Source organism: Centrocercus urophasianus, unplaced genomic scaffold (assembly GCF_019232065.1).
Source record: "Centrocercus urophasianus isolate 14NV4802_14NV808 unplaced genomic scaffold, USGS_Curo_1.0 seq_13, whole genome shotgun sequence".
Taxonomy (NCBI): Eukaryota; Metazoa; Chordata; class Aves; order Galliformes; family Phasianidae; genus Centrocercus; species Centrocercus urophasianus.
The window spans coordinates 11,160,803-11,187,225 of NW_024884475.1; the positions used below are offsets into that span (position 1 = coordinate 11,160,803).

General features: G+C 43.7%; 2 protein-coding genes across 3 annotated transcripts in view; both read left to right on the plus strand.

Annotated features, from left to right (window-relative positions):
• Positions 1-14,352, plus strand: part of CUNH4orf50 (chromosome unknown C4orf50 homolog) — a 73,018-nt gene extending 58,666 nt beyond the window's left edge. Inside the window, exon 15 of the mRNA XM_042811762.1 lies at positions 10,275-14,352. The gene's annotated coding sequence lies outside the window, so the exon portion shown is untranslated. The remainder of the gene's footprint in view (positions 1-10,274) is intronic.
• Positions 14,353-18,872: 4,520 nt separating this feature from the next.
• CRMP1 (collapsin response mediator protein 1) overlaps positions 18,873-26,423 on the plus strand; it is a 42,612-nt gene continuing 35,061 nt past the window's right edge. The window contains exon 1 of one of the 2 annotated variants that reach the window (XM_042812144.1): positions 18,873-19,321. In XM_042812144.1, the coding sequence (XP_042668078.1) occupies positions 18,950-19,321 (372 nt within the window). In that variant the 5' untranslated portion in view covers positions 18,873-18,949. Of the gene's footprint in view, positions 19,322-20,730; positions 20,964-26,423 lie in introns of those variants that run through there. The other variant, XM_042812145.1, reaches the window with a different exon arrangement.

Consider the following 26,423-nt stretch of genomic DNA (forward strand, 5'->3'; position numbering starts at 1 on the left):
GAGCCTTTGATGAACAAGCACACAAGGTTATGTAGCAGTCACAGCATATTCTATCTAATTTGGGACACAGAGCCTGATGCATCACTGTTATGTAAGCCTGCTGACCTGATATAGGGCTTTGTGATTATAGGAGTTTGAGAAAAATAAATCTTTTTCAACTTAGCTTATGTGCTCACATGAAATTAGTGATAAATAAATATATATCTTATACAATATATGCATATATATATGTGTGTGTATATATATATATACAGATATATATATATATTATTTCTTCGGCTACACAGATATGGTATTTTCCCTACATAAAACACAGCATTCTCGGAAGAGCTTGTTTTTGGAAATAAAATGGGGAGGGAATGAATACCTGGGATAGAAAGGAAGAATGAAGAGGCTGTGAAGATGATGAAAGCGCAGGCTGCTAGGCAATAGGACAATCTGTGTACTTAAGCATCTGGACCCTGGTATGTCCTGTAGGCCAGTCATGATGGCCTGTTATTTAAGTGGATTGGAATGGAAAAAGATCATTCCATTTTGCAGAGGATTTTGATAGATTTGTTTAATTTGGCTTTATTCTGATTTGAAACAAACAAAGAAAGTGTATATTTTTAAAATTCTTTTGTTAATGACACCTAGAACTGAAGGCGTCGGAAACTTTGGGGCCCCCAGCTAAAGGCTCTCTGTCTGGATCCTCTGGCTGATGAGGATGCCAAGGAGTTGCACATTTCCAGAGCTCCCACACTTGTCTTTCTTGTCTTTCTGCCTGGTGGGCTAACAGAGAGGTGGCAGCTTCAGAATTTGTGAGCAGGGATACTCCACTCTGAGTTTCTTGGCAACCTGCCTAATGAGATCTGTAGAGGAGCCAGCAGCTTAGGAGTTCTGCAATCTCTGAGGCGATCTTGGAGCAATAACTTCTTTCAAACTCCCACTCTCTGTCAACCTGCCAGAAATGCCATTAAAGACCAGGGAAGGGGACCTGGCAGGAAATCAGGCGTGAATCCTGCAGCCTCATCAAAATCAAATGTTCTGTGAACATTTTTTCTGACCGCTTTTAGTAATCCCATGTGGAAACCCTAACATGTCAGCACCTGGCTGTTGAGATCCTGTGTCTTCTTGCTTTAGATACAGTGCATCTAAAGTTCAGGGAGGAGAAAGAGGATGAAGAGATACATACATCATCCTAGTGGCTCTGCTAGTTGCGGACCATCTCTGCACTGGTCTGTGATTTACTGGTTAAGTCCATGCATGTACTGTTTGTGGGTCAGGCAGCAGCTCACTGCTGTGCTTACCCTCACGTAGCTCTGTAGCTGCGATGCAGCTCTTCACGTAGCATCAGGCTGTACATAATCAAATGGCCTACAAATTCCTATTGCTCTCATGGTTTTTGAGGACATGTTTATTCTAGAAAGCCTAGAGGCTGATAAGATGGCACTGCAAAGGCAGATGAAATACATATTGATGCTCTGCTTTTTTATGTGCTTGCTTTATCACTGACATTGAGGTCTGTATCTGTGTAAAGGTACTGGAATAATAGAATCATTAAGGTTGGAAAAGACCTCTAAGAACATCTAGTCCAACCATCTATCCATCACCACCATACCCAGTAAACCATCTCATCCAAACTGTGTGGATGGGAGAACTGTCTGGGCATTTATGTGTCCTGAGCATACCCTTAAATTTCAGTAGGCATCCCCCATGTAATATATAGAACCCTAAAATTTGCTGTAATTTGAACTTAACATCTACAGCTTCAGAATGGAGTTTCAGCAGTCAGAGGCCCTGGAAGGTGAGTATGTTTTTTCTAGCCACGAAGAAGGAGAATGGTAGACAACAAGCTTGATGGTCCTTTTAGGGTGATTTAGGACTAATGATGCAATGCAAAACTGCCCAAATGACAGAGAAAATCTGGGGCACTGTGTTCATCTTGTCTGATTTCCAAATTTTTCAGTGCTCAAGGGGATGAAATTGCAATGAAACATGACTTCCTACTACGTAGGTCATAAGTTGAATTCTCCACCACAGGAGTAAAGCTTGACCAGAGAAACTTGCTTTGCCTCTGTGAATATTGACAGGAAAAACAAATGCTTTTCTTTCATTAATAATTTTCAAGCAGTTAGATTTGGGATAGAATTACTTTGGTTTTTGCTATTGGTATTGTGTTAAAATATGCTGCAGTGACAATATGTTGCAGTTACTGAACTCTGCCCAGAGCAAAATTCTCTGTTGGTCCTCAGGCTTTTCCAGTAATGAGGGGACTGTCCAGCTGTGCTGTGGGGTGTCTGAGGGTGCTGTCCCTGCAGTGCTGCCTCATCATGGCTGTCACCCACTGTCCCTGTCAGACAGGATTGGGCAGGCTGACACTCAAATCTCCTGTAGGTTGGTTGGGCATCAGGGTGAGGACGCAGCCGCAGAAAGCCGATGATTTGCTATTGACTAGCACATGGACTTGTAGTAACATTGTTCTGATTTTTACTTAAAAAAATAAAATCCTCAGCCTCAAGTGCTACATAATTGGTTCTGGATGAGCATACATAATTCTCCCCCGTGTGGCTGGAGGGATAGTGGAATAATAAAATACCTTGATGAAATGCGAATTTGCTTGCCCATTTTTCTTATGCTGACAACAGCAAGAAAAATCTGCTGATGAGTTACTTGTATGACTGTGCATTTAAGGGGGAGATATTTCTTTGTTACTGCTACAGCACTGCTGCAGCAATTAGAAAAGTGTTTAAGGAGACTGCAATAACTCTGAAAGTGTCTTTGGTGACTAAACATAGTTTTCTAAATAAGCAGTTCTGCTGATGATTTTTCCCAGTCTCCTGTGAGTCATAAAACCTTCTCTCATACGAAGTAATCCATTCTTAATGACCTTGAATTTTAAAAAAAATGTGTGTCTTCTCCTAATTCAGCTAATTTAAATTAATGATTTTCTGCAGAACATTTGTGGTGCTTCCCAGATCATCAAACTTCCTGAAGGACAGTGGGCAGCCCCATATTTGTAGGCACATATGTAGACACATTGACAATGTGCACAAAGGTTGCTGTGGTTTAGATGAATGTGACCCTTCTGAATTGCCTTTATCCATGCAAATAGGTAATCTTCTCCAACCCTGGAGACATCCAAGGTCAGGCTAGACGAGGCACTGAGTGATGTGATCTGGCTGTAGGGGATCCTGTTCATTGCAGGGGAGTTGGACTAGATGACCTTTAAAGGTCCCTTCCAACTCAAATGATTCTACTATTCTGTGAAATGTGAATTTCCAGATCTGCCTGGAAAGATCATCTGGTAAAACGATAGCAATTTCAAAACTGAAAAGCACCAGTGGCCTTTAATCCAAGGAATCTTGTATTTTCCTGCTCACAATAGGCATTCTCTTCACCCAGCAGGTCTTTCAGATTTTCATGGTTGCACTCGCCTCCTTGTTTCCCCTAGCATTCCCCACTGACATGCTCTGAAGCACAGAGTTTACTGCTGCCCTGGCAGGTGGTGGAGTCACAGTCCCTGGAGACGTTCACAAAACGTGGAGAAGTGGCAGTGAGGGACTTGGTTTCATGGACAATGGTGGTGATGGGTTGATGGTTGGATTAGATGATTTTAGTGTTCTTTTCCAACCTTGATGATTTTACAATTCTCTCATTGTTGATTCAGTTTGCAATGCCTTGCTGCAATGAATCAAAGCCAGCAAATGAGACATGTTTTCAGAGGCCTCATAACTGTTATTTACTGCAAGTACATCATTTCCATTTTGCAAAACTTGCACTGCACATTACCAGCAGAACCTAATGATTAGGATTGTGATGTTAAAGATACTCTCTGAGAAACAGTAAGGAAAAGATTGTCCCTTCAGCCTCAGTGTTTGGAAATAATGGAGTGGAATGTTCTTTTGCATATTGAGTTTAGGGCTGCAGGAAAGTGATGTTGTATGTTCACTGCTGGAAAAAACACATATGTTCTGTTTGTAACTAGACTTATGATGGTGCTAATACACTCCCATACGTGGTGCCATGCTGTGTATTTGGAGGTGCCATGCTCTTCTTGTCTCTATAGTGAGAGGTTAATTCATTTGTATTAGCCTTCAACTCCATTATAACTGTCTTAATAAAAGATCAAAAGAGATGTAAATAGCACTAAGTTCTTCTTAGCAGAAAAAGACCCGATACTTAACAAGAACCAGTAGATTTTCAAGGCTAGCAAAAGCTCTGGTGGGAGTGATGCTTTTGTACAGCAAAATCAAACGGGGTCTTCTGGAAGATGCTTTGAATACACAGGTGTTTTCATTGTTTCTTATTTTAAATTGGAATAGGGACATTCTTTAACCAGAACTGGTACTGGGCAAACTCTTGATCATAAAAAAAAAAAAAAATCCAGCTGGATTTTCCTTTCATGAACACACACACACATGTGTTTCTTAGCAAACCGTGATCAGACTTCAAGGTTTCTTAGCTTGTCATTTACAATTTTTGGACTGTTTCATATCAGCATGTTTCACTGTAAGTTTTTTGGCAAGCTAGCTTGCTTTGGCTGCTTTTTCAAGACTATGGGTTAGATACTGATCTCATAATTTCTGTTCATAATGTCTGTTACTGCTGCCTGCCTGCCTACAAATTTCTGCGATATTTGATGAGCAGGAGGTTACACATCAGGATTCTTCTGTATGCATTTGCATATCAGAATTGAGTGTCTTGCACCAGAACAAGAAGTATTTACAAAAATGTTATTTTAGAAGATATTTTGAAAGCAAAGACATTCTTTCAATATATTAAATAATATACCACTAGTAGAAGAAAGAAACTTCCAGGATGGTGCTCAGCACAGCAGTGAATTCAACTGTCCGTGCACATTTGGAACTTCTGTTCCCTCAAACCCAACTAAGACTCCTAAATTGTTCTTCTCCAAATTGTGAAAATGAATGTGTTACATTTTCCAGAAGAGTTTCGTACCATTAAATAGCACTACTCATGTGTTATATATTAAGCATAATGTAGATTCAACTGTTAATGAAATTAATTTATCTTGTGTACGGTTTAGTTAAAACGAAATTTGTTCATCACTGCATGAATTCATTTTCCCAGAGTTACTACATTAGTTTGGAAAGAAAGAGTGGCATAAAGTCAGAGCTACAATACTGAATCAAATCTATAAATGCAAAACTTCTTAGTATGTAATACATTTATTAAGCAAAAAAATTAGATTACCATGATTTCATTTTCTAACAGAAAATAATATAATTTATTCATAATTTTTAATAGTCATGGCTGGTTAGTTGGTTGTTTTTTCCTCTGGGATGCAGTTGGCAAAGCTTTTCCTTTGCTCCAATATACAGCCAAGCTCTGCTGACCTTAGCTTGTAATTGGGATCAATACATCTTCACTCCAGGTTTAATGAGATACACACCTCCTGAACTCCATCAATTAGAAACTACCTTTATAAACAGCAACTCATAAATAAGAAGATGCCTCTGAGTACTATTTGATTTATTTTTTTCTCCAAATACAAAATCTAATGTTCTTACAGAGGTCAGAATGTGTTTGTTGAAACAATATTTACCATAAAGCTGAGGGATCCCATGTGTATTGTGGCAAAAGGCAGTTTTACAACACTTCCTTTCCTGTAATCACTCTTTTTCAGCAATTTTTCTATAGGCAGGCAATCAAACTTTTTCTAAATAAAAGAAATTTACACGATAAAATTAGATTGTAATTTAAGATGTGCATAGAATATTTCATGGTAGATTGTTTCCTAATAACATATGTATACCACAGACCTTCAATTTTCTTTAATTAATAGAAAATATAAAAATGACTGCTCTTTGTATTTGATAGACCAAGTATCTTTAAATACGTTAACAAATATTGAAGAACAACACAAGCCTTCTTGCTGACATTTTCTTTCCTTTGTGCTGCTGTAGCTCTGGAATGGAGGTAAAAGCCAATAGTGCCTCAGTGATGTCAAAGTGGAGAAAACAGGTGATGTTTGATAATGGTCAAAACAGGGCAGAGTAATTCTTTAATATTTTGCAGCATAAATTCTTTCCAGTTCTTAAACTGTACTCAGTTCTTTGATATGAGGTGTTAGTTATTATTAGGAATTGTTTCCAGTAGGCATTGTCTGAGATTAGTCAGAAGGCAGAGTGAAGCAGTTGGAATTCAGTGGTGGTCCACTGCCTAAGCCCACCCCACATAACATGGAAAGTTTTTACAGAGGCGTCACCAGTTTTCACACTCTCTTTCAGAGAACACGAGGAAAAGAATGTCCTCCTTTTTCCAGCTTTAGCTTCCTAGTGGAAAGAAGTGTTTAGCTGGAAATTTAGTGTGTGCGTATTCACTAACTGAAAAAAGAACAGGCATTCCCTGAAGATGGTGTAGAGATTTTAAGAATGTGCCTTCGGTATTGTAGTTTCTTTCTTTCTTTCTTTTTAACTTCCATCCCTGCTGTTGTTTGTCTTGATAGTATCTATATTAGTTTGTCTCTGACCACAGACTCTGGAGTGGATGCAGAGCTCTGCTTTCTGGGGTAGAGGCGTCAGATAGGAGAACTCTTTTTAGAAGTAGTTGAAACTGGGGAGCACTGGTTGTGTTCCGCTGCTGTGAGCAGAGATAGATCACTAGTCTGTGCAGAGCAGTCAGTGTTGTTTTTATCATTGCATTCATTAAATCATTGTTCTTTGAACAAGATGAGTTGTTGAGGGCACATCAATGGCTTTAGGTAGCATTACTAGTGCTCTCACACCCAGCTTCCTTAAAAATGTTAGTTTAGGCACTGTGGGGTAAGGGCCCTTGCCCTCTGAGAAGAGGCCAAAGGACCTAGGCTTGTTCACCCCTGAGAAGAGCTGGCACTGGAGAGACTTCACAACAACTTGCAAGGAATTGCTGGGCTCAGTTGGCATGAGGTGAATCAAGGGAGATTCAGACTGAATATAGGAAAAGCCTTTCCTCCCTGGGGACAATCCATCTGTGGGACAGGTTGCCCAGAGAAGAGAGGTCTGTGAATTCTCCATTCTTAGAGGTTTTAAAGATTTGAATAAATATAGGTCTGAGGAACCTGGTCTGGCTTCATAATGGTCGCTTATTAGAGTAGGTTGATATTAATGACCTGAAATCCTTACTATGGTCCTGTAGTTTTGGGAATCTCAGCACAAGATGAACAAGGATAGATGAGGATGGTAAGGAAAAGCCAGAACAAATGAATGCAGACAGCACACAGGTTGTGAAAGACTGAAGAACATAACTGAGCATACGAAAATGCCCTAATCTTTGTTATGTTGGATATGATTCAACCCTGGATTAGAAAGTATGGTACAGTCTTGTCATTCAATTTTGTAAGATTCCTTTTAAGGCTCCAAGGTCATGAAGAAATCAGTTTACACTGGCAGTTCTTTGTGCTAGTGACTGAAATTGATTTTGCTCCTCTTGTGAAGGAGCATGAGCCGAGCCTTTGCATTGCTGCTCATGCATGGGCTTTAGCCCTAACAAGGAACAGGATGCCAGCAGGTTTCTGAGCATGAGAGATACCCTTGCTGAAATTCTAAGTCTCGCTGTTAATAAAGACTTGGCTGGTTGTTAATTGCTGTGGTACCCTGTTGGTGACTGTACCTCCATGCTTAAGCACTGTAAATGCTTAGTTGGTATTTTTCTTTGGCAAAGTGACATAATGAAGACCTTTATTTGCCTCAAGCACTTCACAAAACAGACATCTTTCCTGACAAGAGTAATTACAACAGATCTGTATTCATTTATGTTGCCATGCTACTTAGGTAAGTGGTACGAACAAAAAGAATGGGAGATGGATGAGTACTGTGTCAGGAAAATAAGACTGCAAGAAGCACAAGGGTCATAAAAGGCAAAGAGTGAAAAATAAAAGGAGGGATAAATAACACCACATGGGAAGGAACAAGGACAAAGATGAGGGAAAGAAGATGAAAAAGCAAATGAAGACTATGAGAAAAATTAGAAATTTAATTGATAGCTAAATTTTTCAAGAAAAAAAGCGTGTAAAAATGGATTCAAGTATTATGCCAATAACTGTTTTAAGACTGTAAATGCTTCTAAGAGTTACAGTGCCTGTTTTAGTGAGAACTATTGGTGATAGGTGGATGGTTGGACTGGATGATCTTGTAGGTCTTTTCCAACCTTGATGTTTCTGTGATTCTGTGACAAATATCCTCAATCTATGACTACAGAAAATTGGGGAACTTATTTCAAAGTTCAATGACAAAAGATGTGGCCACTAAAATGCAAAAAAAAAAAAATTCCCTTTGAAATAGTTGGTAAACAGTGGAAATGATCGGTGTTTCATGTGCAAGCAAATGAAAGGCTAAAAGTACAAATTCTCTATCTTCTAAATTAAGATGAAGTTTTAGAAGGTCATGGGATCTCATCACTCTGATCCCGTCCAGAACTTATGCATGCTGATGGGATCACATAGAAGAGACTTCGTGTGAGTGGAAGGGGAGAGACAGGAATGTCTTTCAGACTGTCCCAGAATACAAGATCATATTTCTCTTTGTAATATTCTTTCTGTAACATTCGTTATAAAAAGGGATGTGGCTGACATCCTGTGAAATTATTAATATCTGTGGATAGCAAGAACTATAAATGTGTTCTGCTGCACATTGTCCTGATTGTAGTTCATACTAAAATATGGTGATCCCCAGAGACAGTATTTTCATAGGACATGAAATGGCTTTAGGATGTGAGGAAACAGCCTCAGGTTGTGCTGGGGGAGGTTTATATTAGATGAGAGGAAGAATTTCTTCACAGAAAATGGTTAGGCATTGAAACAGGCTGCCCAGAGAGGTGGTAGAGTCACCATCGTGAAGGTATGAGATGTGTGGGCATGGTGCTAAGGGACATAGTTTAGTGGTGGGCTTGGTAGAGTGAAGTGATTGTTGAACTTGATCTCATGGGTCTTTTTCAAGACCCATGAGTCTTCTCTGACCCATGAGAATTCTGTGATTCTGTAGCCTGGTACCAGCACTCTATGAGCCTTCCCTTTTTGAAGAAAAGAATGACCTGCAAAGGACTCTGTTTGTTGGCAATACAGAATAGGGCTCTATTTCATTGTGAATAGAAAAGAAACTCCCCAGACTCTTTTGTTTGGATCCACCTACAGGAAAAAAAGAAAAAAAAAAGAGAAGATAACATTATAGCAAGATAGCATCACAAAAAGACTGCAGAAAGCTTCTTGTGTTGTATTAAATAAGAGGAAAGACTGAATATTTGTCACCTTTTTATTCAAGATGGAAATCTGAACCAGTGAGTATGGAAGGACACTAAGTGCCTCTTATCAATAGAAATCACCGTTGTGCTCTTGCACAGCTGGCACTCTCCTGACTCAATTATTGTTTCTTGCACACCTCACTGGTTTTGTTTCCCACAATATCCCATATAGCTGCTTCTCCAAAAATGATGGCCTCCCCATTCTGCCTCACTGCACGATTTTTTGTTCTGTTTTTCTTGCTGGTTAAAACTTTCCTATCCTAAAGTATAAACCAGGAGGGCTCTTTTCTTTCCCTCTTTATGATTTTTCTCTTCCAGGGAGAATGTCTGTGAATAGGATATGTTTCAGTGATGACAGTTAATTTCCATTGCTAGCCAGTTTTATAATTATGACTTCAATGTATCAGTGTTTTAGAATCTTGTATGTGTGTTTCATTTCCCATGCTCTTAATATACTAAGATGAGTGTTTCTCCAATAGACACTAATTTTTAGATAACAAATACAGGCAATGCATCATTCACAATATTTAACAGTAATAATGGTAGCCTCATTAGAAAATGCAAATCCAGGCTTTTTATGTCAGAGAGATGATCCAAATGATGAACTTGAAATTGCTCTGAGAAAGAGGCATATAGATAGAGCTTACTTGGAAGGTTGGACTTGATGGCTGTCATCCCTGGAATGCACTTTATTTGAGAGTCTACCTTCGAGAGGATTATGAAATGGTTTTGGGAAGAGGGTAGGAAGTGTTCATTCTCATATTGATAATTGTTTACAAGAAGGAGCAGCAAAAAGGAGAAGTACAAGATGTGACTTTCATCATAAAAGTTAATCGTGGGAAAACATCTCAATGTGTTTAGAACAATTCAATTCCCACAATATGTTCCATTAATGCTGCAATTGTGTTATGTATGCATGGAAGCACACAAAGCACTCTACTTTCCAAATGCTTTATTTTGTCCTTGAACAAGTAATGAACGATGCTTTAAATTGTGGAAATCCAGATTCTAACCTTATGCTTTTCTCTCTGTGTTTTCTCCTTTCACTTATCCAGGGAGTAAACTTTTGGTTACAAAGACACAATTACTGCTCTGAAGCAATGATGAAAGGTGTTTTGACGTGGAGGTTACCACAACTGCTTCATTACGGGAAAAAATTGAGAAGCTGCATTGACTTACCATCTACTGTGTTTTAGCCACATCCTGTAGTGGAACTTGACCATGAGAGCCAGTCTGATACGTGGTTTGTTTTTTTGTTGTTTTGTTTTCTTAAGATCCCGGAAGTCCCATTTTAAGAAATTATCATACTAAGCACATACCTCAGTCTTCATAGATCTGCTGATGTGGGCATGTAATGCCTGCAGCCTCTTATGGCGTTGAGCATTCCAGAAAAAGGCTTTGGTTTAAGTTAGGATGTTCAGTATTTCTGAGGACATGTTAGATGAAGGTACAAATTGTCCAGGAAATGAGATAGAACTACATTTTTACAATGTATGAATTGAGGATGCACTTCATGGACACAAGAGAAGCATTTGGAACTTCAAAGCACTGTGTCCTAATGCTCTAGATTGATTGGTATTCAACCACGTGAACAGGCCACATTGAATTTAACTTTCAGATAAGGTATTCACATACATGCATTCTTTTTCTGAAGTAGGTGTTTCTGCACCCATTGGGTGATAATATTACACGTTATGCAAAAATATTTTGCAACTACAGTATATTTTATGCACTCATATCTCCTGCTATTCATAACTAAGTACCTATTTGTGAAGGCAGGCAGACATGAACACTGGCACAGGACTTGTGCTTAAGTGGTCATAAGTGGTCATATAGATACATACATTCCTTCTTTAACTACAAGCTTGCACCGCGCTGCTGAAGTCTGTGGCAACTCACGTTGTCAGAGTGGAAACAGCCATAGATACTGATCTCCCAAACTGTCCCTGTCACCGTAATGGACTTTCAGTGTTGACAGCTGTTTTTTGGGTTTCTTTTTTTTTTTTTCTTGAGTTTGCCGCTAAATGTGCTGATCTTTACGAAGCTCAGTCTCCCAGTAATAACAGATATTCTTTGAAAGGAGACAGAAGGATAAAAAAAAAACAGTGGAATCCAAAATCAGATTAATGTAATGTGTATTTCCATCTTATGACTAGCGACAAGATGGCACGTTGGCATGTTAACACTTGAAGTTTAACTACAAGTTTTTAAAATGAAGCAATGACGTGTGCGTAGGTTTCTCTCCCTTTGCATACTATCCACCAGAAAATGTGCATCATTTTCACAGCACTCAGGCAATTAAAACCTACTACTTGCAATTGAATTATTTGTTGAACTAAAACATCATGCTTCTTTCCTAGCATTTATACATAATCTCCCACCATGAATTATAAATGCTGATAATGAACCTGTCCATTTTGTATCATCTTAGGCTTTCTATTATTAGATTTCATTTCAAAATGATTAGCATAAGATATATAAAGCACATTAAAGTCATTCTTTGTGGTTTGTACCATGATTTTCTTTCAATTCTGCCACAGCCTAGTATGAAAACCATCAGACCAATATTGGAAGACCCTGTTTATTAGTTGAATTGGTAGACCATGTGGCTGAGGACCAGGAACTAAAATTCCAGTCTTACCTTAAATCACTAACAGAAAATTTTTAAATGTGAGATTATCAACTGGAACAGAGATCCTGGCTATTATTTTTTGGATACCTTATGGTGAAAAGTGTTGTCTGACTGCTACAGAGTCCGTTCAGTTTTCTTTTGCTAAGCAGAAGTTAACTTGTTAGATGTGCTGTCTATGGCAAACAGGCTGGGCACTGCGTTACGTACGTCATTGTTTTGTGTTAAACTTCCTCAGAATGCAAAATGAGGTACTTTGTTCTGATTGCTTTATATGCACAATATCGCTTTGACCAAATTCCTCAGTCAGAATTGAGGTGCTGCTGAATTCTAAGTAAAAATAACCTTTTGTCGCCCTAAATAGACAAAGTGGGCTGCGTTACATGATGATTTCTTTGACAGTTTACTTATTTCCATATACTATAATGTATAGAGCATCACAAGATACTGAAAACACAGCTTAATGTATTTCCAAAGCTCCCTGTGCAATCTTTAAAGCCTGAATTCTATTCTTCGTACTACTATGGATGGCATATGCTTGGAAGTACCATGATTGACTCCTGCACAATAATCACATTACATTCAGAATAATGCAATTGCTGGGAAATATTTCACATACACTGGAGGGTTGTCAAGTTAAACCTCCATACTAAGGTATGGATGATGTTTAACCTTGTGGGCTTTTAAAAAGTGTAAACCTTGACCTGTATTTCTAACTTGCAGAGGAAGAATTTTAGTATTTCGATTTTCTATGGTTGTGGGTGGAGGGAGGGAGATGTACATGCTGGGTTTTGCTACTAATCCTTTGGAAATCCTTTAGTGCCTTAAGGAGGCAGAGGGGAAACAGACCTTAGGATTACGGAAATTTGTTCAAACCTCTTTCCTGCTTCAGCAGAGTTCCTTTAAAATGTATTGTGCCTTTGGCTCCAAACATATTTGCATTAGAAATCAGTAGCAATAGGATTATGGAAAGGAATTTTTGTCCCCACAAAACTGTTAGAAAAGAAAGTATACTGTTTATTATGTAGGGTGTGAATTAAAAATATAGCTGACTTAAGTTTTATCACTGTCTTCCATGCCTAAACCATTATTTGCTAATGAGGATAATTGCAAGTTGGAGATAGAATTAGAAAAGAAGAGTAAGTTTAAATGTACTGGATGAGATACTTGTACCACAAATCTCCATTGGTCTCCCTGGGACCAAGATTTCATGCAATCTACTTGGCTTAAGAAATGCTCAAATCTGATAGGTATACAGCAATATAATACAGCTCTGTTTAACATTTTCTAAATACGTAGGGGGGGGAAGAGAGATGAGTAGTTATGAAGACTTTCTTTGATTTGGAGTCGTTGGGATCAGTGGTATAAATCTCTGTTCGATGTTATTTTTGTCTGTAAGAGACTCTTGTTATTGGAATATGAATATGCAAATATAAATTCCAACGTGAGAGGGTACTGTGCAGTGTGAACTAATGGATGCTGAATATCTGCATTTCTCTGCTCTCAGAATAGTGGTTGTGTCTTTTTTTAAATGAGGGAAAAAGTAGTTCGCTGGTTAAAACCACTCCTGTGCAAAAAGTCTTTGAGAGGTCGTTCATTTTCTCACTGGTGTTCCTAAGCAGATCTTAGGAGAAGTTGATCAGCATTTGGCTTGGAGATGGGGAGGGAATTTTATCTTCTAGGAATTAAAAAATAGTTTGTTGGTACAGAGCTACCAAAAGAAAAAAAGTAATAAAGAAAAAAAAGTGGATATGAAACTCAGAGGAGTGGTTGTCTATTTCTCTCCCTGTGATGACAAACAAGTTTTAAAAAATATGTGAATAGTTAGAAAATATTATTACACAGCTCACAGTATATAAGACAAGATGCAACGTGGAACAGATTTTTATGGCTTGTTTATAGATTAGGTTTCTGTCTTTTGTTTGGAATTTGAAGAGAGAAAACATGTAAATTAAATAAGGAGTAAAAACTCTCTACTCACACTGACTGAAACAAAGATATTTCCCCACCTCCTGGGCATTAATGAGAAATCTGGGATAAATAATGTATGCAGATGTATTTTGAGCTGTACTGCTGTGCAGCTATTCAGCTCTTCTGCACAGCCACTAGTGTTGTAGTTGACATGAATCATTGGGGATGCAAGCTGGGGTCCATTTCAAGAGGTGCCAAAGAATTCACAAAAAGGCTGGGGTTTATGGTTTGATACTTATTAAACAGATGTACCAGCTAGATGTTTTTGGAGGGAAAGGGTTGTAAATAAATGCAAAAATTTTAAACTCTTACCCATGATCACCCTGTAATTGGGTGTCAAAGTGGAGAAACTAATCAAGAAGTTTCAGTAACAAGACAGAGACCGCTCTTGATTTAGATTTGTTCATGGATAACTTTTCAATAAAGATTTCCACTTTAAGGCATTTATCATGGATGTGAATTGTACATATGTATTAATTTTCAATGTAACTAGGGTGAACACAGAATTGTAATGAAGTCACAAAGTCTACTTGATGATTATCACAGATTTGTAACTCTCACAAATTATGTAAGATATGTTGACATTTTATCTTGTTAACAAGATGTATTTTTCTATGTTAGTTAAATGTAAAATTTGTACAATTTTGTATATTAAATGTATTCATATTTTAAATTAAAAACTTTATAATTTTAATTATTTTTAACTCCAAAATGGTGGTGGAGCTTTTAAATATAGTTGTAAACACAACTGTATCCCTTCACAGCAACCAAGAATGTCTCCATTTTGAGGAAGGGTCGTCAACTATTGGCTATTTGATCAGCTACCAGGATAAGGATACTGCTCAGTCTTTAGTTCTTGCTCCTCTTCGTAGAAAAGCTGCCATTCAGCTTCTGATGACTTTACAGAATTAGCATGAGTTAATTGAACAGTACTGGCTGTCTTTTTATTGTAGTTTCTCAGGAAGTAGGAAACATGAGCCTTTACTGGCTTGTGGAATTTCGGGTCCAGTTCTGACATATCAAGGGGCTGTGCAAATTTCTAATGTATAGGACAGGAACTGGGGACAGGAGAAGGATACAACAGCCAGAAATCCAGTAGTTGTGTAGAGCACAGAAGGAATCTCAGTGATTCAGCTTTATCCTCTGGAAGAAAGAAATCTCAGATCTCTTTCACTACTCATGCTTTTTTTTTTTTTTTTTTTTTTTTTTTGTCTGATCATTGTGCTGTAAAACATGCAAAGCAAAAAAGCAAAAGCAGGTGGAAAATGTACATTGCGTGTTCTCTGAGCTCCTGTATTTGAGAAGCCATTTTCCAGCTCTTGGCATTCATACTGTTGAAAGAAGAGTTCCAGCCACCATTGGCAGGTTGGTAAATCACACCTTTTTCATTGGAATTTTGTTGAAAGTTTTTGTTGAGGGAAGCAAGCACGTCTCTAGGTTTTCTCTCATCTAGCCTGTTTGGAATATAATTAATTTGTCACTGATGTTATGTCAGTATAAAGCTTAAAGGTCCTATAGGAAGAGGGTGCAATTTCAATTAACCTCTGTCCTGTTTTCACCAAGTTATGCCAAGATGAGAAGAAACACAGTGTCTGCAGAATATTCCAAAACTACGTAGTTCTCCAAAGCTGCGTATGTATTTTTAGGTAAATTCGTGAGGTGACAGCATCAGGCTGTAACTGGGTCTTCTGGAGCAGCTGAAACAACAATTTTCATCTCTTAGTGAACAGAACAGCATGCATCTGTTCACTTAGAGCACGGGTAGTAAGCAAAGGCCTGTATTATGAAAGAAAATGCAAAAACGAACAAAGACATATGATTTTATGTTTGTTCTTAACTTGAAAGTTTTACAGTTTTCTGAAATGTTCATTTGGTGTGTTCTTTGAGTCTTTCAGTCTCCTTACGCATTAAGATGAATGTTCTAGCTTAATACTAAACAAAAAAAAAAAAGCATTTTTCTTTGTTGTTTCAAAAAACTGAGCAGTATTAGGAACCTGAACAATGTTACCATCTGGAAACCATGTGAACAGAGAGTCTGTCTTGACTTTGTGAGCATGAAACAAAAGATGCTCTTTAACTCTGAATCTTTAAGCAAACTAATGCATCACGTACAACATACTGGACCTACTGTGGGACCATCAGGAATATATTTTACTGAGGTTCAAAATTCATCTTTTGATTGGAAAGAAAAGTCTTACGAAATGAGTATTTTTTCCAGTATTTGGGGTGATGTGTGACCTTCATGTCTTCCTGAATGTACTACCTACATTAATGTGGTAGCCCGTTTTACTGAGTTAGCTATGAAATCCTGCACAGGAATATGTGTTTAGGAATGCCAGTGGTGATGCAGCAGTTACTTAAATCAGTGTGTTAATAACCAGGGATCAGTGAACCTTTGACTAATTCTCTAATTCCACTCATGCAGACAGCACAGTTTTCCATGGCATTTGAGACAGGAGTTTCTACTGTTATAGGAAATGCAGAAAAGGAAGATGTTTCTCTTTGACTTGTTAGAGCAGTGCTCAGGTATGTTACATAACAGCTTTTTACATGGCTCTGGTAGTTGTTGATGAGAAAGCTGGTATACTTTGATGATGCATGTTGGGATGACAGCAGCTATTTGGATGATGCAGTATTTAATGCATCTTCAGCCTGAGACCTAGCAGTAGTTCATAAACTGGTTCCTTGGTTACATTTATTACATGCTGTGAGTTTAGGGAGCTGTTTAAAATATATTAGCTGGATTATGACATGAATAATAATAAAGCATTAATATTTAGCCTGTTAGCTAGCAATTGAGCTCAAGTGTTGTGCAGTAAAACTAGGAATTGGAAAAGTCAGGGAGTCTGACTAAAAAATCCAATTTTAACTCCTTTCAAAAAGATTAAGTTTACTTTTTACCTCATGGCTTTTCAAGTGGCTGCTAACATTGGAAAAACAATTTGATTCTGACCTTTGTTTTTATTTTTATATTTCCCCAAATCCACACTTTTCTTAAGGAATGGCTTGGAATAAAGTTTGTGACACTGTCTCTATTCAGTATTTGCATGTTTCCAGTTATCCACTGGGGAAAGCTATGAAACGTAACGGATGCTGCTTCTGAATGAAGATGTTCTGGGGAAATGCTGCTCTCAGCTATGTCAGTGGAAATATGAGTATTATAAAGCTCGTGTAATGAACGATTTTACAGTGGTATAACTGAGTAAGACTTTGTCCTGTTGATGTGCTTACACTATGGAAAGCGTTAAGTTTTTTTTATCTGCCTGTAGCTGTCTATGTCAGTCTACATCTGCTATCCAAAGGAGGGCTACAAAGATGGTAAAGGCTATGAAGAACAGCTGAGGCCCCTGGTTTACTCAGCCCAGAGCAGAGGAGCTGAAAGGAGGCTTCATGGCAGCTGCAGCTCCTCACAGGGGGTGGTGGGGCAGCGCTGAGCTCAGCTTTCTGTGGCAAGCAACAGGGCCCAAGGGAACAGCATGGAGCTGTGTCAGGGGAGGGGCAGCTGGGGTTAGGGAAAAGGTCTGCACCAGACAGCAGTGAGCATGGCCCATGCTGCCGATGTGTTTGGACAATGCTTTCAGTCATAGGGTTTGGGTGATGCTGTTGGATGATCCTTGTGTGTCCTTTCGAACTCAGGATATCCTGTGATATCCTGTGATCCTGTGAATTCCAAGGGACTTCTGCTTTTAATCTCCTGCTTCTTCTAATCAATCTACAACTTGCAATTCTTCTTCTGCTGGGACAATCAGGTGTGCCTGTGGCTCAGAGATAGCATTGTGTGGCTGGGCTTTGTGTTCAGATGGCATAACCACACTGTACATGAGCTGTAAGCAGGTCTTGTGATTGATCCAGTGCTTCGAATTTGCTTAGTCATTTAATCAGTGTCAGAGCAATTTGTTCTAGTATTTCAGAGCAATAGAGTGCGATCCTTATGTAACTGCTGGTGCACTCAAGGCACGACAGGATTGTCTGAGGTCGGCTATGTGGGTGGGAGATGAGTATCCAAGGTTTTGTGCTCTCAGCGGACGACCCCCGTTTTGTAAGACAGGTAGAAGTGTAGAGCCGCACTTTCTGAAGTGGGCAGAGAAGAAAGCATTCTCAAATCCTCCCGCTTTAAATAGTAATAATAATAGAGAATCGGGGTTTGTTAGCTGGCACCGTGCCGACAGAACGAAGAGCTGCAGTCGGGTCCCGTCCGTCGCCTCCCGCAGCGCAGCCTTCAGCCGGCGCGGGCTGCGCGGTGCTGAAGGGACAGCTCCGCGGGGCGCGCCGGGCTGCGGGGGCTGCGCGGGGCGGATCCGCGGGCAGCTCCCATCGCGATCACTTCCGTGTCAGCGCTGCCGCCTCCGCGCCGCGGGATCGCGCAGCGGTCGGGGGCTGCGGGGCGGAGCGGGGCCGCCCTCCCCCCCCGCCCCCCACCCCCAGCACCAGCTGCTGCGGCACGGAGACGGCAGCGGCACCCCCTGCCCCGCCCCGGGAGGAAGGAAGGAAGGGAGGGAAGGAGGCGGGGAGTGCGAGTGTGCGAAGTGGGAGAAACTCCCCCCGGCTCGCTCGGGGGACGGGGGGAGTGAGGGCTTATTTTTTTTTCTTTTTTTTTTTTTTCTCCCCCCCCCTGAAGCCACGTAGCAGCAGGTGACTGGAGCCCGCCCGGTCCCGGCCGTGGCTGGGTGTGCATGCGGCGCGCTCCCTCCTCCCCTCCCCTCCCGCCCCCCGGCTCATTCTTTATACCGGGGGAGCGTGTGCACTGCGGTCCTTGCTCTGGGAATTGCTGCTGCGCTTCCGATTCGTCAGGGGCTTTCCAATCACCTGCCTCTGCCACCCTCTCCTCTGCTCTCTTTGTACTTTATTTTCACGTGCTCTTTACTAACACGGCTATTTCTAAATCCCGCTTGGATTTATTTCGTCCTCTTTCTTTTTCATAATCTTTTTTTTTTCTTTTTCTGCTGGGGGCGGATGGCGGAGGGGAGCCCGCCGCCTGCATCTCCCTAAGGGCAGCATCCCGGCAGCCAACCCCGCGCCGCCGCAGCCGTCCATTCATTTTTATGGTCACGGGCAGCCTATCCCGGTAGCAGAAGGTGCAGAGAAGTGGGGTAGCAGAGAGCGAGCGAGGGAGAGACCCGCGCGGCAAGAATGGCCGAGAGAAAGAGGAACTGGAATAAAGAAGACGACCTGCCCGTGTATCTGGCCCGGCCGGGGACCACGGCGCAGACACCGCGGCAGAAATACGGGGGGATGTTCGCCTCGGTGGAGGGGGCCTACGAGAACAAAACCATCGACTTCGACGCCTACAGCGTGGGGAAGAAGGGATCGCGCACCCCGCGGAGCGGCAGCCGGCACGATATGCTGGACGGGGGGGACAACTACAGCGAGACCGCCAGCGACATCAGCGAGGTGTCGGGCTCCGTCATCAGCTCCCCAGGGGAACGGGAGGACAAGACTCCGGGCGTGGAGATCCGCTTCCCGCTGGGGAAGGAGCTGCTGCAGGGTCCCGACAATGGGCAGGTGAGCGGGGACACGGGGGGACGGGATATGGAATGTTTCTGGGAGGTCGAGGAGGCTCTGCCCTCCCGTCCTGGCACGGGGATGCTGTGGGAACGGCCCGCCCGGCCTGGGTACTGTCTCACTCGTGAGCTTCCTGGGGGTGTTTTGCGGGGGGACGCGACAGAAATCGTTTTTCCTTTGTAAGTGATGGCGATGAGTTTTTTCCTTCGTGCCGGTAGAATGCCGGCCGGGCGGGGGCGGAGCCGCAAGGTCGCCCCTGTCGTCGTCCCCCCCCCCCTCCCCGCCCGGGACGGAGAGACCCGGCCCCGCCACGCGTGGGATTGCTTCCTCCGGAGCCTCCGATGCCCTCACTGTGCCCCGGGTGGGGTGGCGAGGGGGGCGGCAGCTGTCGGCAGGATGGAGAGGGCTCACCACCTGGGTTCGTTTTGTAGACTTAAGGAAAAAGTGAGGCGAGGGCGGGGGAGCTGCGCCTCCATCTATCCCGATCGTAGCAACTGAGCCGGAGGCAGAGCCAGGCCGGCTCCGGGCTGTCATTGATTTCCCTTTAGGAAGAACCGCGGCCTTCAGCCGTGTCTCCGCACCGCCGCTTGGCACCGCTCGCGGCCACCCGCCTGCGGCCGGGCTGGGAGCTCCGCTCCTCGCGTGAATAGGGGTCCGATCTATCCGGTGCTCGGCAGCCCGGAGGGGACACGGCTCCGCGCCCACCCCGCGCACTGCGGCGACCTTGGTGTCTGTGCAGAGCTGCACTGCGGTGTTTCCCACCCCACCCGCACCGCTGTGTCGAAGCAGCGGGGAGGGCGCACCCTGACCATCCCCCATCGCTTGGGACACCCGCGATGCCTCGGAGCACATCGCGTGTTGCTCTGGCAGGTCCCCAAAGTTCTAAGGCTGTGGGGGCGAGGATAAGCTGGCAGCGCAGCGAACCCTGTGTAGTCTCTGGAGTGCTGAGCAGGGATGATCTGGAGAGGGGATGCGTAGGGGAAGCGACCTGGCTGGGAGATGCCACGTGCCTGTGTACGTGTCGCAACGCCTTGTGCGCAGTGTTCTCCCCTCGTTTGCACGGCGGGGATTAACTCGGAGGCAGCTCCGCGGTGCCTTTCACCCTCCCCGGATCCCACCCCGCACTCCCGACGCACGGGAGCCCCGCTGTGCCCGCAGCCCGCGATAGGGCGGCGGCGGGGCCGGGGCCGTGGGCGGCGTTTGCCAGCGCCGGTGTGGGAGGGAGTGGCTGGGTTGATGGGCAGGGAAAGGGGGGCCGAGGAAGGGGGATGTAGGGGTGGGGGACAGGAGGGAAGGAACCGCTTCCTGGGTTGAGCCGAGCGAATCCCGCTCCGACCTGCAGCCGGGAGGGCGCTGCTGCCGCCGGGAGAGGCAGCGCCCGCCGACCCCCCCGGGAGCCGCGTCCCTGTTTTATTGCAGCTGGAAAAAAAGGTGCCGGCTCCGCCTGGCGCTCCCCTTCCTCCGGGCGAGGAAACTTTGCCTCCATTACACAGCTCCGCCGAGTCCCCCCGCCCAGCCCCAGCATCCGAATTATCCTTATTCCCGTTATCCCCACCGTTATTTTTCTCTCGCTGTTTGGGGCGCGTTCCGGGCGGGAGCCGACATGTCGTACCAGGGCAAGAAGAGCATCCCCCACATCACGGTAAGCGCAGCCCGGCGGTGTACCAGCGCCTTTGTTAGCGGGTAGGGAACGGCGCTCAGCGGCCGCGCAGAGTCCGCGGGGGGCGGCGGGGAGCGGGGCTCGGGGGTTGCCGGCTGCGGGGCCACTGCCTCCTTCCACAGCTCTGCGCTGGGTTCGTTTTCGTTTCATTCATTTGATTTCGTTACTATACCGCATCCGTCTGGTTTGATGGCGGGCGATTTCGCTATTATTTTTTCCCCGTACCTCGCCTTACAGCTCGGGCCCGACGGCGGTGGTTTGGGGTCGGGGGCCGCCGGGCTCGGCAGAACAAAAGAGGGAGGGGACGCTGCAGCACGACGTGCCCCCGGCAGCGGGCAGAGGCGGGGGCCGGGCTGGGCCGAGGGTGCGGAGGGGCGGGGGGTGGGGGGGAGCGTGGAAAATGAGAGCGCCATGATGCCAGCGCCCACACCTCCGCGCTGGGAATGCATCAGGCGTGTCGAGATCAGGAGTCAAAGAGTTAATCGTCACCATCCTCCTCCTATGTGCATCCAGCGGGACCACAATGGAAGAGCTCTTTCCACGGCAGAAAGAAAGGATCTGGGTCCTTTATTCAGTATATTGTTCCCCATAGACCTATAAAGGCGAGGCGGAGCTGGCGGGGAGGGGGCTTCTGTGGGCGATCTCTCCCTAGTGGGGCCATGCAGAGATGATGTGAGGTCTATCCCTGAGCTGGGCCCTGCTTTGCTCTCAGGAATCGGGGTGGGGGTGATGGAGAAGGGGTTGGGGCGCTGAGTGAGAGCTTCTGGAGCCGGGGATTGGGCTGCGGGTGGGTGTGGTGGCTACAGAGCCAACGCTGCTGTTCAGGACCGGGGGGAGGTGGCTTTCAGGAAGGCTTCTCGCTTTGGGAGAAGGCAAAATGTACTCTGAAGGCATCACTCGAGCCAATGTGATGTGGCTGTGAGCACCTGAGCACCTTTATCTCTTGTAATTGGAAAAAAAATCCTTTAGCTCAAATATTTGGACATGAAGGGAACAGCACTTTTCTGAAAGCAGGGCTGAGTGATACCAGTGGGTGCAACAGCTGCAGTTCTCCCCTACCAATGGACACCAGTCAGGATGAGAGCATGGCTACTGTGTGGGCTCAATGGGGGACAGCTTCTCGTGCTTCAGTTCTGAGAATAGATGTGACCCATGCTGGCTGCCCAACTGCTGCTTCCCTTCCACTGGGAGCCCCCCATGCCTGCTGGGTGGGTGCTGGCTGCTCTGTGTGGGGCTCAGCCCTGGTGTGCAGCAGGTGCCCACCTGTGGCTGCTTGAGGTGCTCTCCAGTTCAGAGTAGAAGACTGCAGAGGAATTACAAGTGCTTGCTTGGGATCAACAGTTCATCCAATGAACTGTTCCTTCACTTCCTCAAATTTCTTTCTATGTGAGGGGAGTGCTGGGAAAAATGCAAGCCCAAAGCCCTTTCTCTTTGAAATGGGATGCATGGAAGCTTCTACAAATGAATATTCATTAATGCTAGTGTTGAGTTTTATGACCAAATCAAAAGCATGAATTAACATCAGGGAAATTGGCAAGTATTGGGCTTCAACTGCCTTTGTTTATTTCCATCTTTTGCACTTCTAGGCCATCTCCTCTCCAGCATAAGCAAATCAGCACTCTCAGTTACACCTCACACACACCTCCTGCCCCTGAAGCATCCACCAGCTCTAACTGTGCATATTCCCATTCCACATTCCTCATTCTGCACTGAGGAAATGCATTGCAGGTTCAAACCTTCTGGGCTCTGAGGAAATGTGACAGCATTGTAAAGTTGTGCAACAACAACAGCAATATTGAAATTGTGCAAAAAATGTCATTTGTTACTGTGCTTAATTCCTATGGCAAATCTGTATGGGGATGGGAGCCGTCCCATAGCATCCCACACCAGGCCAGCCCCATGCCCACCCTGCAGTCAGGATTTGGCAAGACCACTCTGGGAGTTTGCTGAGGGTCAAGTCTGCAGCACTGGAATCTTCATGCAGGAGGAAGCAGGGGATGGTTTCATCACTGTTCAGGGCTCTCCCTCTGTATGCCATACAATGCTCCGATGCAGTTGTTGGACTGGAGACACTGTAGCTGCTGTGAGGAACTCAGTCTTTGAGGCCCCATACAGGTGCTGGAGTGATGTAAAATAGAGATATGCTGAACTAGTGAGTGCTTTGGTGATGCCGTCAGCAGGGTGCTGAGTTCTAGAGGGTCTCACTGCCCTGGCTCAGGAGTGTTGGATGAGGAGGGGACAAGGATCTGTAATGCGTGGTGACTATGGATGCATCTGCAGGAGTGCATTTGTCCTTACGTGCAACACAGTCATCCAGCACAGCCATTGCTGAGGTGTTTTTCTGCATGAAGTGGCAATCTTTTGTGCTTGGGTTGTGCTCTCAGAGCAGATTTTCCAGGGTGCATCCCCCTGCCTCTTGCTGTAACGTCACCATTGTTCTCCTCCTGTGCAGGATGCTGCATGGAATCAATGGGGATGGTGACACTGAAATAGCCATTGCAAATCATTTTGGCTTGTGTGTTTTGTTAGTGTTTCAAGCAAGTTCTCAGCCCAGATGAACTCAGCATTCTAAGTAAAAAAGCATATGGCTTGTAAGATGTCTGTAGCAGGACTTGTTCCAGTAGCAACTGCAACCATTAAAACAGAATCAGCGTGAGCTCAGTGAGGAGGAGGTGTGAAGGCAACTCCACGGAGCAAATGGAGAAGAGCAGTCAACATAGCCAGTGTATGGGAACATGTGGGAGAAGCAAAGGGTGTCTGAAACCCCTGGGGATGAAGTAGTGTTCCTGGGAGGGGTCTGAGAGTTGGTACTTCCATGGGGGAAGGAGCTGCTGGCCCTGAGCTGATGGACTGTATGATGTGGGGGACAGCTCACAAGCAAGGTTTTGCAAGGGAAGGATCTCACCACACTTAGGAAGGAAAGAGAACTGGTATGAGACGAGAAGAAGTAGCAGATGCAGAAGAATGAAGAGAGGGTGGAGAAATTCAGAGGAGTGGGCACAGAGAATAATTTTAGTTGTACTCATTTGGATTGATTGACATGGAGAGAGATGAGAAGGAAGTAGGATTCAGTTGAAGACAGCAGAATATTTTGAGTCTTAAGCCCTGGTCTGGATATGGGTCTGTTCCACATCTCCCCTTTTTTTCCCACCCTCTTCTGTGTGGAAACACAGATGGATGTGTGACTTGCCAAAAGGGTTTGAAAAGCTGCTGAGTGCTGGGCATTGGGAACATTTCCCACATTGTTATCCTGTTATTGGTGCAAGATTTAGACTGATTTGGGCAGCACTTTTTTTTGTACTGCTTTAAATCACCTGGGTATGGGATTTCTCTCTGATCCTCTCTTACTCTGTAATATTACGTACATCTATTTTCTATCAGTAGCTTTTTAATAGGCTTGGCTACTCTCAGTTTGCCTGTCTGCCATGAACATTTGTAAATTCTTGTTGCCTGTTGTTCTGGGCTTGAATTTGGCAGCTCCAGGGATGCTTTTGCTGACTGGTTAAAAACCAATCTGAAACCACCATTTCTATGACTTTGTGATGTCTTGTTCTTTCCTTTTTTTCTCCAGAAGAGTAAACCCTTGTTTCAGTCACTTCCATCTGCTTCAATCACTTCCATCTGCCTTCAATTACATTCACAGTAGGTCTTTTGGTGACCTATCTTTCCATCTCCTTCTCTGGAGGTTAAAATCTTTGGCAGAGGGATAGAAAATGTGGGTTGGGGTGGTGGTTCCTAGAAGTGCCACTGCCAGTTTGTCAGCCGGCATCCTCTGTGCCCATTAGGGCTGTCGGTGTTGGAACTGCCCTGAGGTTTGGGTGTTGGAAGGAGAACAGTTGCTGTCTGGGAAGACAAGTAATGTTGAAAGTGGTTGTTGAGGAAGTCACAGTTGCTGAGAGCCACCACTGTCACAGTTGCTGAGAGCCACCACTGGCAGTGAGCCACTTCCCTGACATGAGGGTCCTGTTCTCTGCTTCTTCCTTTAGAAGTTTATTGGTGCAGTAGAAAGGAGAAGTCTCATTTTCTGTACAATCAGCATAAAGGAGTTCAGCAGCAAAATGATTTGTAGTTTTCTAATCTTTATGCATGTAGAGATGGCAGCTTTGTACCTTGGGATGGATTTGCTTTGGAATTACTTTTCCTTGTCTTTTACTGTGCTTATAATCAGATGAAATTTCAACTTGTAGTACATGTCCAGTTCTTGCTTATGTTCCTGCTGAATTATAAATGTCCCCACTGTTAGCAGTAAAATCTACACTATGATCTCCTAAGTGTAGTAGTGAGGGCGCAACAAAGATGGTGATCCTAGTCCACCTTGCACAAGGCTCAGAAGAAGCTGTGGAAGAGCTGTTGGTGGAGCAGCAGGCACTGTGACCTGCTATGATTTACACATCTACATGCAAACAACACGCATGTGCATCCACTGCATTGAGCTAGTCAAGATATATTCTCCTGTTCTGTCTCTCTTGCATCCACCTCCTCTGCCAGAGAAGGGGTTCCTTATGGTCTCAGCCAGCTGTAGCTACTTGTAGTGCCTCTAACTGGTGCCAAGGCTGATATGCCCAGGTAACCTGATGCAGGTTTCTGACTAAAACACAGATAAAGCTGCTCTTTAGTTCAGTGGCACGCGGCAGGAAACTGCTGAATTGTTGTTATTTATACCCAAGTTCAGCCTTGCCCATGTCTGGCTTGCTGGGATTTTGAGATCAGCTCTAATTGATGTAACCAGTGTGTAACCTGAGAGCTGGGTTTTACAACACACAGTGTGATAAGTTTAACCCTGCAGCCCATATTTAGGTGAAACTCCTGCTGATGCCAATGAAGATTGCCATCAGTGAGATGTTGTTGTGCTTCTGCTCCAAAAGCAAAGCGAAGATGACATATACAGTGAAGAAATCCCTGTGGAGTTTGTAGCTGTAGGAGTAGCCCTTTTAGACTGAGTGATTAAGGATGAGAATTGCTAGATGAATAAAAAGCAAGGTCTCCAAAGGGGAAATAAAGGAACATCAGATCTTTTAAATGAATAAAGATGAATGAGTACGTTGGCTACAGACCAAGATACAACATTACTACAATCACCATAATCCTTTCTAAATGAATTTCCATATACTGGAGTACATTTGTTAAGAAAAGGGCCTTAAAAGCAGGATTCTCCTTTAGTAACGTAGCAGATGTGATACCTTAAGGGTATGATATTTACAAGTGATTCCCCAAGTCAATTCAGGGATCACTACAGCTAAAAGTTACTGCCTATGGAGTGCAACCTAGACATAAAATTCAAAAGAAAGGGTGGAATCGTACTGATTAAAAGCACATATTCTATAAGCAGAAAGCACTCATGAAATCCCATTTATAGCGCTTTGATCCTTATGAAAGGATTTTAAGCAAGCATTCCTTGTGGGAAGGATATCTTTCTTCCTTTGGCATTAAGTTAAAAATGTT